The sequence below is a fragment of the Gorilla gorilla genome, chromosome 5, assembly GCF_029281585.2.
Source record: "Gorilla gorilla gorilla isolate KB3781 chromosome 5, NHGRI_mGorGor1-v2.1_pri, whole genome shotgun sequence".
NCBI classification, from domain to species: Eukaryota; Metazoa; Chordata; class Mammalia; order Primates; family Hominidae; genus Gorilla; species Gorilla gorilla.
In genome coordinates this window covers 113,940,442-113,953,844 of record NC_073229.2, presented here as the reverse complement: position 1 = coordinate 113,953,844, position 13,403 = coordinate 113,940,442, and the positions used below count along the sequence as shown (strand labels likewise).

The 13,403-nt window shown below is 41.7% G+C and overlaps 1 protein-coding gene across 5 annotated transcripts in view; it reads left to right on the top strand.

Annotated features, from left to right (window-relative positions):
* The window catches only part of MDN1 (midasin AAA ATPase 1), a 189,084-nt gene that overhangs the window by 37,037 nt on the left and 138,644 nt on the right, over nucleotides 1-13,403 (top strand). For all 5 annotated transcript variants that reach the window (XM_055391822.2, XM_019029484.4, XM_055391823.2 and 2 more), the window contains 5 exons: nucleotides 2,395-2,637; nucleotides 2,886-3,017; nucleotides 5,923-6,026; nucleotides 8,769-8,883; nucleotides 12,351-12,544. In XM_055391822.2, coding sequence (XP_055247797.1) covers nucleotides 2,395-2,637; nucleotides 2,886-3,017; nucleotides 5,923-6,026; nucleotides 8,769-8,883; nucleotides 12,351-12,544 — 788 coding nt within the window. The remainder of the gene's footprint in view (nucleotides 1-2,394; nucleotides 2,638-2,885; nucleotides 3,018-5,922; nucleotides 6,027-8,768; nucleotides 8,884-12,350; nucleotides 12,545-13,403) is intronic.

Below are 13,403 nucleotides of genomic sequence, written 5' to 3'. Positions count from 1 at the left end.
TGCCTCAGCGTGAGCCACTGCACCCAGCCCACCCACTTTTCTTCTTGGAATAAGTTCTGGGTCATTTCTTGAACCCATCAGTTGGGTTCTGGTCAGTAGTAGTAAAAAAAAAAAAAAAAAAAATTAAAATGTAATATACATATAGGAAAATGCACATTGTCATAAGTGTAGTCAGTGATTATTCATAAACTTCATATAAATAACACCAAACACCCAGTACTTCCAAAGCTCTTTGTGTTTTTTTCTAGTTGTGAAGACCTGTCCCCTTCCCTCCTCCCTCTTTACCCCCCACGTATCCTGTAACCAGTATCCCAACCTAGATTATGTTTAGGGCATTAGGATTTTAACATAGGGAAGGATTCTGGTTAGAATGGACCTGCTGTTGTTTAGCAGTGGGGACCCTGGGGCCGAAGTGCAGGGTAGAGTTGCGGTGCAGCCTGCCTGCTAAATTTATGAGAGGACAACCCTGAGGAAAGTTCAAGAGCTTCCAGCTCTGAATTTCTCATTTAATCCTCACGTATTTTTAGGGAACCAGCCATATTTGAGAACTTACTACCCCTTAAAAGTTATAAATCATTCCCCTTTTCCCCCATGTATATTGGATGCATTGTTATTATTAAACACGTTTAAGGCCAGGCGCAGTGGCTCACGCTTGTAATCCCAGCACTTTGGGAGGCCGAGGCGGGCAGATCACGAGGTCAGGAGATCGAGACCATCCTGGCTAACATGGTGAAACCCCGTCTCTACTAAAAATAGAAAAAAAATTAGCCGGGCTTGGTGGCGGGCACCTGTAGTCCCAGCTACTTGGGAGGCTGAGGCAGGAGAATGGCTTGAACCCGGGAGGTGGAGCTTTCAGTGAGCCGAGATCATGCCACTGCACTCCAGAGCGAGACTCTGTCTCAAAAAAAAAAAAAAAAAAAATTTAAAAGTTTTGATACAACATTTACCATGTTAACATTTTTTACTTTACACGTTAGTTCACATTTTTTGTAGAGACAGAGTCTCACTATGTTGCCCAGCCTAGTCTTGAACTCCTAACCTCAAGCCATCCTCCCTCCTCAGCCTCCCAAAGTGCTGGGATTACAGGTGTAAGCCACCACATCTGACTGAGAATGTTTTCGTCTTGCAAAGCTGAAATTCTTTCTCATTAAACTTACTGGGTGTGTTTTAATATTTTTTTTTACTTTTTGTTACAGAAAATGTCGCACATATTCCAAAGTAGAAAGAATGGTATAGTGAATACCCATGGACCTGATAGACCTGGGTATTCAATAATTATCAATTACATTTCATTTATATTTCTGCATGACTACGTCACATTATATTACTTAGAAGCAAATACCAGGCATCATAGTATTTTATACGAAAATATTTCAGTATATATCTCTAAAGGAGGCAAACTTTAAAAATCCCTGCTATTGTTATTATACCTAAAAAAAAATTACAACATAAGATATCCTCTCAGTGTCCATATTTCCCTGATTGTCTTCTAAATGTATTGTGTATATTTGTGATCTTAGATGGGAAATCCTAGAATATGGGGAAAGGAATAAAAGAGAAATCCAACAGTAATAGATGAGGTTTGCTCTTCCCCACCTTTGTGCATCAGCTTTTTTGGCTACTTAAACTTTGGAAGATTTTCTTACATTTGCCAACAAGTTCTGCTTCCCTACTTCCCTTGGAATACCCCCACCATCCCTCACCCCCAATAAAATGGAAAGAAAAAAAGTCAGATCCTTGCTTTATTTTTATTTTTATTTATTTATTTATTTTGAGGCGGAGTTTCACTCTTGTTGCCCAGCTGGAGTGCAGTGGCACGATCTTGGCCCACTGCAACCTCCGCCTTCTGGGTTCAAGTGATTCTTCAGCCTTAGCTTCCCGAGTAGCTGGGATTACAGGCATATGCCACTATGTCCAGCTAATGTTTTTGTAATTTTAGTAGAGACGGTGTTTCACCACGTTGGCCAGGCTGGTGTCAAACTCCTGACTTCAGGTGATCCACCTGCCTTGGCTTCACAAAGTGCTGGTATTACAGGCTTGAGCCACCACTCCTGGCCCTTTGCTTTATTTTTAAAAATTTATTTTTTTTTTTAGAGTTGGGGTCTCTGTGTCACCCAGGCTGGAGTGCAGTGGTGTGATCATGGCTTACTATCCTTGAACTCCTGGGATGAAATGATACTGCCACCTCAGCACTTCCAGTAGCTGAGACTATGGGCATGGGCCACAATGCCCATGAGATCTTTAGATGACATACCTGTTGTTATTAAAGTTTTGGTACTACTAATTTACTTACAGAGGTTTGTGTAAGGTTAGTAGAAGGCTTACTGTGGAAATTAACTTCTGTTCCTTGGGGGAAGAACTCTTCTTGACATGGCTTTTGTCTTACCTCTTTAGGGTGGTAATAGGAGTTCTTCACGTGAACAGGAGCTGGCCCTTAGGTCTTATGTGCTGGTTGAGTCTGTCTGCAAAAATCTTCAGACCCTGGCTATGGCGGTTGCTTCTCAGAATGCTGTGTTGTTGGAAGGACCAATAGGATGTGGCAAAACTTCCTTAGTTGAATATTTAGCTGCAGTGACAGGTAGAACGAAGCCTCCTCAGCTTCTCAAAGTCCAGCTTGGAGATCAGACTGACAGTAAGGTAATAAGGAAATGTTAAGTTTTGGTGGCTTGTCATTGCTTGTAAATATTTGCATTAAAATATTGCTTTTGCTAAGGGAATATAAGAATAGTTATTGGTCTTGCTTATAACTGTTGGGGCCAACCTATGTAAACCTCAAGTGCCTACTTACTTACACCTACCTATAGACGATTAACAGTTAATCAAAGGATGTAGCATTACCACTACAGGTATGGTTTTTCAGTAATTACTTTATCTTCTTTCTGCAGATGCTTTTGGGGATGTATCGCTGCACAGATGTTCCTGGAGAGTTTGTGTGGCAGCCTGGCACCCTGACACAGGCAGCCACAATGGGCCACTGGATCCTTCTGGAGGATATTGACTATGCCCCCTTAGACGTGGTATGTCATCTCAGGAAATTCATTGTCCCTTAATATATTTTCCTGTCTTGGAAAAGCGTTTTGTTAATAGTGATTCTGGTGATGATTTAAACAAAAATGTATTTGATTAGACGTACTATGTACTTCATGGTTACTTACCTGATCTGATTTGCGGTCCTGAATTACTTGACTGGTTTCTTGTTTGATAGAGATTTTCTATAAAATTTTGGTTGTGCTGTTTCCTATAGTAGTTGAATATGTGACCAGTTTCATAGTAGTATTTTCCTCCCTTAATTGAATATGAGATCAACATTTTCCAAGAACAGGTCTGGTTTGGAACATCTCAGCCATGTTACATGTACATTGAGAACTTTGAGATCCTGCTTCTTAGTGGTGGCAGCTGCAGAGGAGTGGGCTGAGGACAGGTGAAGGAGGAGATGATGTAATAAGAGTGTGCTTGCCTTTGTTTAGTTAAGAAAAATATGCTGGATTTGTATTTTGGTTTGTAAAAAGACCACTTCTATATGTAAGAAATTAGCCATTGAGACAATCCATGTTGCCTTTGTATTCTGAAAAGTGACAAAAAATGTATTGCAGGATGAAATATTCTTCCTTTGGACAGAGTTTTCCCAAGATTGGTTTTAATTTTCTTTTTCTTTTTTTTTTGTGAGACAAGAGTCTTGCTCTGTTGACCCGGCTGGAGTGCAGTAGCACGATCTCAGCTCACTGCAGCCTCCGTCTCCCAGGCTCCAGCAGTTCTCCTGCCTCAGCCTCCTGAGTAGCTGGGATTACAGACATGTGCCACCATGGCCGGCTAATTTTTGTATTTTTAGTAGAGACGGGGTTTCACCATGTTGGCCAGGCTGGTCACAAACTCCTGACCTTGTGATCCGCCTGCCTCAGCCTCCCAAAGTGTTGGGATTACAGGTGTGAGCCACTGCGCCTGGCTGGTTTTAATTTTCTAAGGTGAACCTGCTCAAATGAACTGTATATGGACTTTTCTGTCTCGGATATGAGAGAATGAGAGAGAGAGAGTGTGTGTGTGTCTGTGTGCATGCCTGAGTGTGTGTGTGTGTGTGTGTGTGTGTGTGTGTGTGTGTGTTTAGGGAGAGATGAAGGGAAAGGAATAGCTGAAAATAAGTGTGTATGTTATATCAATGTTTTTAGAGTGTGATGAGGTAAAGATGTTCTGGGGATATTGGCCCAGACAGGGCCTCACAGTTTGATCACTGTGTTCTGGTGTCTTAATGTTCATTTTTACAGGGCTGGAAACTCAGTTTTCTTAAGAAGCCCAGAGCCAAGGCTGACTCCTACCAAGGAGACTTAAAAATGAAACTAAGATGTAAACCACATCTTAGTTTTAAAAATATTTGTTGAGTTTTTTTCCTTTTTAGTGCCCTTCTTCTTGAGCAGTTTTTTTCAGATATCAGGTTATCTGGGAAGTCATTAGGTTTACTTATTTTTATTTTTATTTTAAAATTTTTAAATTTAATTTAATTTTTTTTTTTGAGACAGAATCTTGCTCTTGTCGCCCAGCCTGGAGTGCAGTGGTGCAATCTTGGCTCACTGCAACCTCTGCCTCTTGGGTTCAAGCAATCCTCCCATCTCAGCCTCCCCAGTAGCTGGAATTACAATAGGTGCCACCATGCCCAGCAAATTTTTGTATTTCTTTTAGTAAGACGAGGAGTTTGAGACCAGCCTGGTCAATATGGTGAAACCTTGTCTCTACTAAAAAAAAAAAAATACAAAAATTCGCCGGGCGTGGTGGCACATGCTTGTTATCCCAGCTACTCGGGAGGCTGAAGTGGGACAATTGCTTGAACCCGAGAGGCAGAGGTTGCAGTAAGCTGAGATTACACCACTGCACTTCAGCCTGGGCCACAGAGTGAGACTCCATCTCAAGACAAAAAAACCCCACCACTTTGCTGTGGGCAAAAGAAAACAAAGGGAACACCTTTTCCTCCACAAGCTACCACTCTAAACCCTAGACACCTCTTCCTCTTCTCTCATTCGGTTGGTCTCCATATCATTTATTGCCTTTTCCTTACCTCTTTATTCTGTTCTTATCCCATTGTCTTAGCACTGGCTTATTTTGTCTACCTATCTCTCTTGCCTTTGTTACCTGAATAGTGTCCTTTTTGGCCGTTTTTCTTCTAGGCTAGCTCCTTTCCAAATTGCTACACAGTTGATTTTCTAAAATAAAAAATGGAATTATTTCTTTTCTTCTCAGCCTGAAAGCCTCTCGATAACTCTTATGAAAAAGTTCAAAGCCCTTAGCTCAGCACAGGAGTCCTTTTATTACTTATCTCTAAGCCTTACATCTTTCTGCTACTTCTTACTGCACATTCTACCCTACACATAACAGAATTCTTGTGCCATGGCTTTTAGGTTTATCAGTTTTTTAAAAATGCACTTGCATACTTCTGCCTGAAGTGTATGTACCATTTCTGTTTCACCAAACCTGGTTAATTTCTGCTCATTCTTCTTTAAGGTTTAGCAAATGTCACTACCTCTGGGAAGACTTCACTGCCCTGCTTCTAAATCATTCTATTCTGATTCTGAACCCCCTCTATCTTTATATATGACTTTGTATACTCCTGGGGTACACTGATTATGCTGTGTGGAAATTTGCATGCCTGCCCTCTCCCATCAGCCTCTAGGCTCTAAAGCCTTGGTCCTGTCTGTATTCTTGTGTCTTGCTTGATTGTGATCCACAGGAGGCACTCGTGAATGTCGAGTGTGTAAATTGTGCTGGAGTATAGGTGATTCAGATGTTCCCACCTGCATATTGACCCCAGTTTGGACTATGAGAGCTGACGTTTCCTTTAAGGGTGTGTCTGTCATTTTGAGAGAGGGTTGTTTTGTTTTGATTATTTCTGTCTTAATAGCTTTACTTTATCAATGCGGTTATTGTTATCTGATTTAGGTTTCTGTGCTGATCCCTCTCTTGGAGAATGGAGAGCTCTTGATTCCTGGCCGAGGTGACTGTCTGAAAGTGGCACCTGGGTTTCAGTTTTTTGCAACCAGGAGGTATGTACTAGTAACCTTTCTGTTTTCACTCTGGAGCCACTTACTCGTAAGTCTGCATGCTGAGCCAGAGGTCCTGTAATAGAGTTCTCTGGGTCTACTTCAAGCAAGGTTAGTTGGAAGTGATAACAGGTCTAACCTTCTCATTCCTGATTATTTTTAATGAAGATAATTTATAAAATAAGAGGTCCCTCCCCTCACTTAAAAATAAGTAACCAGTTTAAAACACTTCACCTTATTTCATGTTTTAAAAAATAATCAGAGGTGAGGTTATTGTTAGATAGCCCAGGGTTTGAGTCCTGACACTGGTACTTAGTACCTATGTATATACCTTGTCTGGTTATGATGGGGTTAATAATACCTTCTTCAAATGGTAGCTGTAAAGAATAAATGAAATGACTTGTACTAAAGACCTGTCACAATAAATGCCCAGTTAATGGCTAGCCATGATGGTGATAATGATAGGTAGATTTCAGGCAATTGAAAAATTAATTGGATATAAGCATGAACAAAGGCACAAAAACTGAGCGTGCTTAGTATATATTCCTGCCTACATTTTAAAATTACCTGAAGGCAGTGGTTTATTTCTTACTGCTAGTCTATACCTGCACAGCTTCTTCAATGTCTTTAAATGCCCATGAGTGAAACTAACATCATTCTATAGTTAATGATTATATTAGTGTTTACCTCAGTTAACATTCACTTCGGCCTGGAGTGTGGAGCTAACCCGATAGTATTCAAGGAATACCTCCCTAGACCCAATTACTCTTTTTTTTTTTCTTGAAATGGGGTCTCACTGTGTTGTCCAAGCTGGTCTTGAACTTCTGTACTCAAGCAGTCTTCCCAGCACAGCCTCCCAAGTAGCTGAGACTACAGGCACATGCCACTGTGCCCAGCTGACCCTGTTACTTTTTTTTTTTATTTTTTTTGAGATGGAGTCTCATTCTGTCACCCAGGCTGGAGTGCAGTGGTGTGATCTTGGCTCACTGCAACCTCCGCCTCCTGGGTTCAAGCGATTCTCCTACCTCAGCCTCCCAGGTAGCTGGGATTACAGGCACCTGCCACCACACGGGCTAATTTTTGTATTTTTAGTAGAGACGGGGTTTCACCATGTTGGCCAGGCTGGTCTTGATCTCCTGACCTCATGATCCGCCACCTTGGCCTCCCAGTGTGCTGGGATTACGGGCGTGAGCCACCGTGCCCGGCCCAATCCTGTTACTTTTGTTTTAAACATTTATTTATTTTTTAGAGACAGTGTTTTGCTTTGTACCCAGGCTGGAATGCAGTGGCTTGATCGTAGCTTACTGTAACCACAAACTCCTGGGCTCAAGTGATCCTCCTGCCTCAGCCTCTTGAGTAGCTAGGACTATAGGGGTGCACCACCATGCCTGGCTAAAAACAAATTATTATTATTATTATTATTATTATTATTATTATTATTTTAGAGATAGGATCTTGCTGCATTGCCCAGGCTGCTCTTGAACTCCTGGACTCGAGCAGTCCTCCCACTGTGGCCTCCTAAGTGTTGGAATGACAGGCATGAGCCACTGTACCTGGCACTGTTAGTTTTGATAGACCTTGATTTTTTATTTTATTTAATTAATTTTTTTTGAGACCGAGTCTCACTCTGTCACCCAGGCTGGAGTGCAGTGGCATGATTTGGCTCACTGCAACCTCTGCCTCCCGGGTTCAAGCGATTCTCGTGCCTCAGTCTCCCAGGTATCTGGGACTACAGGCACGCGCCATGACGCCTGTCTAATTTTTGTGTTTCTAATAGAGATGGGGTTTTGCCATGTTGCCCAGGCTGGTCTCAAACTTCTGGCCTCAAGCAATCCACCTGCCTCAGCCTTCCAAAGTGCTGGGAGGTGTGAGCCACCACGCCTGTCTTATTTTATGTTTTTTTAGAGATGAGACCTCAATTTGTTGCCCAGGCTGGTCTCGAACTCCTGGGCTCAAGCGATCTTCCTGCTTTGGCCTCCCAACGACTGACATGAGCCACTAAGCCTGGCTGACCTTGATTTTATTTATAGAGATAGTGAAGTTCTTCCCTGATAGATTCAAACACTTCCCAGAAAGACCTGGGACATCGTGGAAAGATGTTAGACAAACTTGTGATCTGATAAACTTGAATTCAATTTTCAGTTCTGCCATTTTCAGTCACAGTTGAGTGTATAAGGGCCATTCTTTCCTTCTCTTCCATTTATGTCAGAAGAAAAGAATGGCATCTTCCTCTCGGGACAGTTGTGAGGACTAAGTGGCCTATGCATAAGCATGTACCTTCCCCAGAGTGTATGTTTAATGTATATTCCTTCTCTACTTTTTTCTCTTCTGGAAATTTTTAATGGTTTTTAAGTACTGTAGCTTCTGGTAACAAGCAGTGAACTTAATGTTAATGCTATGAGCCTTGGATTATGCTTTCTCTTTCCTGAAGTTATTTATGCCTTAAGGAAGAGGAACCTGTCATTGAAATAAAAACATTTACCTTGTAGAATTATTTGCAGTGATTTGAAAATATTTGGTTAAAGCACTATCACTACTACTTAGGAGAAGAACCAAACATGGGTTAACTGTCAGCCTTTCATTTGTCATCTGCCCTGTAAGCCCAACAGTGTAGTATCTGGAAACAGAAGGGATTATGAATATTTTTCCTATGTGAGACAGTGTACAGCAAGTAATATCCAGAGGCACAATTCAGGATTAAAATTTGGAATTTTGTGTGACTGTGTTTTTTATTTTGAAACGTAGACTCTTGAGCTGTGGAGGAAATTGGTATCGACCGCTAAACAGTCATGCTACTTTGCTAGACAAATATTGGACCAAAATTCACCTGGATAACCTGGATAAGAGAGAACTGAATGAGGTATGTGGGTCTTAGAAAGTATCAATGCTGGCCAGGTGCAGTGGCTCCCACGTGAAATAGGAAATCGTATAATAAACCACCAGAACTCTCATCAACCTAAATTTTACAGTCTGTGTGCTAGTATTTTACTGTATTTGCTTCATCTGTTATTTTTTCTGTGCTAATATATTTGAAAGCAAACTCCCAGCATACATCTCTAAAAATTTAATGGCATTTTCATATATAACCACAATAACATTATTATACACAATAAAATGAACAGTAATTCCTCAGTATCATTGAATTCTTAGATTATATTCAAATTTTCCCAGTTGTCTACAGAGGATCATTTTACTAAGTTGATTTGAAGTAATGTCTTTCACACTTAATGGACATTTTGATCTAGGCATTAATGAGAATTGAGGTAAATCACTTTATAGGTTTTCTACATTGATTCAGTTTCTAGTATTGTGGTTATCCTAGATCAGTAAGAAGTATATTACACTTGACTCCGTTAATGCCCCACTTCCCTTTTGTGTCTCACTTGGAAGATTTCCCTTCCCCAGTGCTTTATCTAGGAGAGTGGCAGACAAAGCATTGTCAGTGGTCATTCAGACATGGAAGAGATGCTTTTCCCTTTATTGATGTAGGTATGTAGGTAAATATGTGACACCAAACAAACTTCAATTTTTTATTTTTATTTTATTTTATTTTTTTTGAAACAGTTTCGCTCTTGTTGCCCAGGCTGGAGTGCAATGGCATGATCTCGGCTCACTGCAATCTCTGCCTCCTGGTTCAAGCAATTCTCATGCCTTAGCCTCCCAAGTACCTGGGATTACAGGTGCCTGCCACCACTTTTGGCTATTTTTTTTGTATTTTTAGTAGAGATGGGGTTTCACCATGTTGACCAGGCTGGTCTCAAAACACCTGACCTCAGGTGACCTGCCTGCCTTGGCCTCCTAAAGTGTTGGCATTATAGGTGTGAGCCACTGTGCCTGGCCACAAACTTCAAATATTTTTTCCTACATTTTCTTTTCTTTTTTTTTTTTTTTGAGATGGAGTCTTTCTGTCACCCAGAACAGTACTCTGTGGCACGATCTTGGCTCGCTGCAACCTCCGCCTCCCATATTCAAGCGATTCTCCTGCCTCAGCCTCCCGAGTAGCTGGGGCTACAGGTGCATGGCACTATTGGGGTAACCCGCCCCCAATATTACAACATAGGTTCTTTCTATTTTCTATAAGTGTTGGCTGGCTGAGAAGTAAAGAGAAAGAGTACAAAGAGAGGAATTTTACAGCTGGGGCATCTGGGGTGGCATCACGTATTGGTAGGACCGTGATGCCCACCTGAGCCTCAAACCAGCAAGTTTTTTAAGGGTTTCAAAAGGGGAGGGGGTGTAAGAACAGGGAGTGGGTACAAAGATCACATGCTTCAAAGGGCAAAAAGCAGAGCTACTACTAAGGGTTTATCAAAGATCGCAAGGCAAAAGGCATAAAGCAGAACTACTGATAAGGGTCCAACAAAGATCACAAGGCAAAGGGCAAAAGCAGAACTACTGATAAGGGTCTATGTTCAGAGGTGCACATATTGTCTTGATAAACATCTTAAACAACAGACCATTCTGACCACAAATTTACCAGGGCGGAGTTTTTTCCCCACCCTGGTAAGCCTGGAGGGTACTGCAGGAGACCAGGGTGTATCTTGGTCCTTATCTTAACCGCATAAGACGGGCATTCCCAGAGCGGCCATTTATAGTCCTCCCTCCGGGAATGCATTCCTTTCCTGGGGTATTAATATTAATATTCCTTGCTAGGAAAAGAATTTAGCAATATCTTCCCTACTTGCACATCTGTTTATAGGCTGTCTCTGCAAGAAGAAAAATATGGCTCTTTTTGCCTGTCCCTGCAGGCAGTCAGACCTTATGGTTGTCTGTCCTTGCTCCCTAAAAATTGCTGTTATTCTGTTCTTTTTCAAGGTGCACTGATTTCATATTGTTCAAACACACATGTTATATGATCAATTTGTACAGTTAACACAGTTGTCACAGTGGTCTTGAGGTGACATACATCCTCAGCTTATGAAGATAACAGGATTAAGAGATTAAAGACAGGCATAAGAAATTATAAAAGTATTATTTGGGAACTGATACATGTCCATGAAATCTTCGCAATTTATTTTCCTCTGCCGTGGCTCCAGCTGGTCCCTCCATTTGGGGTCCCTGACTTCCCGCAACATGCCACCATGCCCAGCTAATTTTTTTATTTTTAGTAGAGACAGGGTTTCACCATGTTGGCCAGGATGGTCTCAATCTCTTGACCTTGTGATCCACCCACCTCAGCCTGCCAAAGTGCTGGGATTACAGGCGTGAGCCACCACGCCCAGCTTAACTGATTTTATATCTTATTATTCTTATTCTTATTCTTATTATTATTTTTTTTTTTTTGAGAAAAGGTCTTACTCTGTCACCCAGGCTAGAGTGCAGTGGTGCACTGCAGTGGTGCTCAGCTCACTGCAGCCTCAACCTCTCAGGCTTAGGTGATCTTCCCAGCTCAGCCTGCCAGGTAGCTGGGACTGACTACAGGTGTGTGCCACCCTGCCCAGCAAAATTTTTGTAGAGACAGGTTTTCACCGTGTTGCCCAGGCTTGTCTCAAACTCTTGGACTCAGGCAATCTGCCCACATCAGCTTCCCAAAGTGCTGGGATTGCAGGTGTGATCCACTGTACCCTGCTCCTTTTACATGCTTTTCATTGAGAAATTACATAATGGCCTTACCATTATGTAAGGCCTGTGTTTGAAATTAAATAGTAATTTCAGAGCTGTGTTTGAAATTAAATAGTAATTTAAGAATTCTTTAATGAATAAATTCTTTAGAGTTGGTTGCTTATATTTTGGTTACTTGGAGAACCTTTTAACATGACTTCTGCCCCTGAAACTGTATTGTAGATGGTGAGATTGCTGGTAACTGAGTTCTGGGTAGGAAGAAAATCATCATGATTGAGTGAAATAGGTGGGTGGGAACAGGAGTGAGTAAGGGGGAAGTTCTTATTTTTGGTAAAGTTGACAAATTTCTTTTCATTTTTATTTTTATGTTTTATTTATTTACGTTTTTTGAGACAGGGTCTTGTTCTGTCACCTAGGCATGATCACTGCTCACTGCAGCCTTAACCTCCCAGTCTCAGATGATCCTCCCTGCTCAGCCTGCTGAGTACCTGGGACTACAGGCACACGCCACCGTGCCCATGTTTGTATTTTTTGTAGAGATGATGTTTCACCATGTTGCCCAAGTTGATCTCAAACTCCTGAATTCAAGCAATTCCTCTGCCTTGGTTTCTCAGAGTGTTGGGATTACAGGTGTGAGCTACCGTCCCCCAGTGAACAAATTTCATAGAGAAATCCAATTTTTGGCTGACCAGTTTCAGCAGTAGTTTGTGTGCTTTCAAAAATTACCATGCTGGCTGTTAACTTTTCTTTTTTTTCCCCCTCTGTCAGGTTCTTCAGAGCAGATATCCTAGCCTATTGGCAGTGGTTGATCACCTGCTTGACATTTATATCCAACTTACTGGAGAGAAACATCACTCTTGGAGTGATAGTTCTGTTGGATGTGAACAGGCACCTGAAGAAGTTTCAGAAGCCAGAAGAGAAAACAAAAGACCAACCCTTGAGGGAAGAGAATTATCTCTAAGGTACTGGACTAAACAGTTTTTTCTTTTCTTTCTTTTTTTTTTTTTTTGTGAGACAGATTCCCGCTCTGTTACCCAGGCTGGAGTGCAGTGGTGCAGTTTTGGCTCACTCCAACCTCCACCTACTAGGTTCAAAGTTCTTACCAGCTAGAAGTAAATAGTCAGGTTTTGAAATTATAGGTTGCTTCATGGTGTCAGATCCCTTTTTCAGATTTATAATTAATGACTGGGAAGGCTCAATTAGGGTAATGTTTTTAACTTTAAAAAATAACTTTTAAAGACAAACTTGGGAGTGGCTCCTAACATAATTCTTTCACTGAATGCCTTTTTCTGACACTTGGAGTCTTAAATAAGTCTTCTTGGATTTCGCTATCTATGACTTCTGTGCCGCTCTGTGTTCTCAGTGGTTGACTTCCCCTTTGAGAAGTGAGAATTAGAAATGGGCATCTCCTCAGGCTAGGCGCGGTAGCTCACGCCTGTAATCCCAGCACTTTGGGAGGCCGAGGTGGGCGGATCATGAGATCAGGAGTTCAAGACCATCCTGGCCAACATGGTGAAACCCCATCTCTGCTAAAAAAAAAAAAATACAAAAATTAGCCAGGCACGGTGGCAGGTGCTTGTAATCCCAGCTATTCGGGAGGCTGAGGCAGAGAATTGCCTGAACCCGGGTGGAGGTTGCAGTGAGCCGAGATCACACCACTGCACTCCAGCCTGGGCAACAGAATGAGACTCTGTCTCAAAAAAAAAAAAGGAAATGGCATCTCCTCATTCTGATCTGATTTGGTTGCTCCCCTCCTTTCCTGCTACCTTGTCTGGCATTTATGGTAGAGTAATGAGTTGATAGGTCACTTCCTGGAATGGG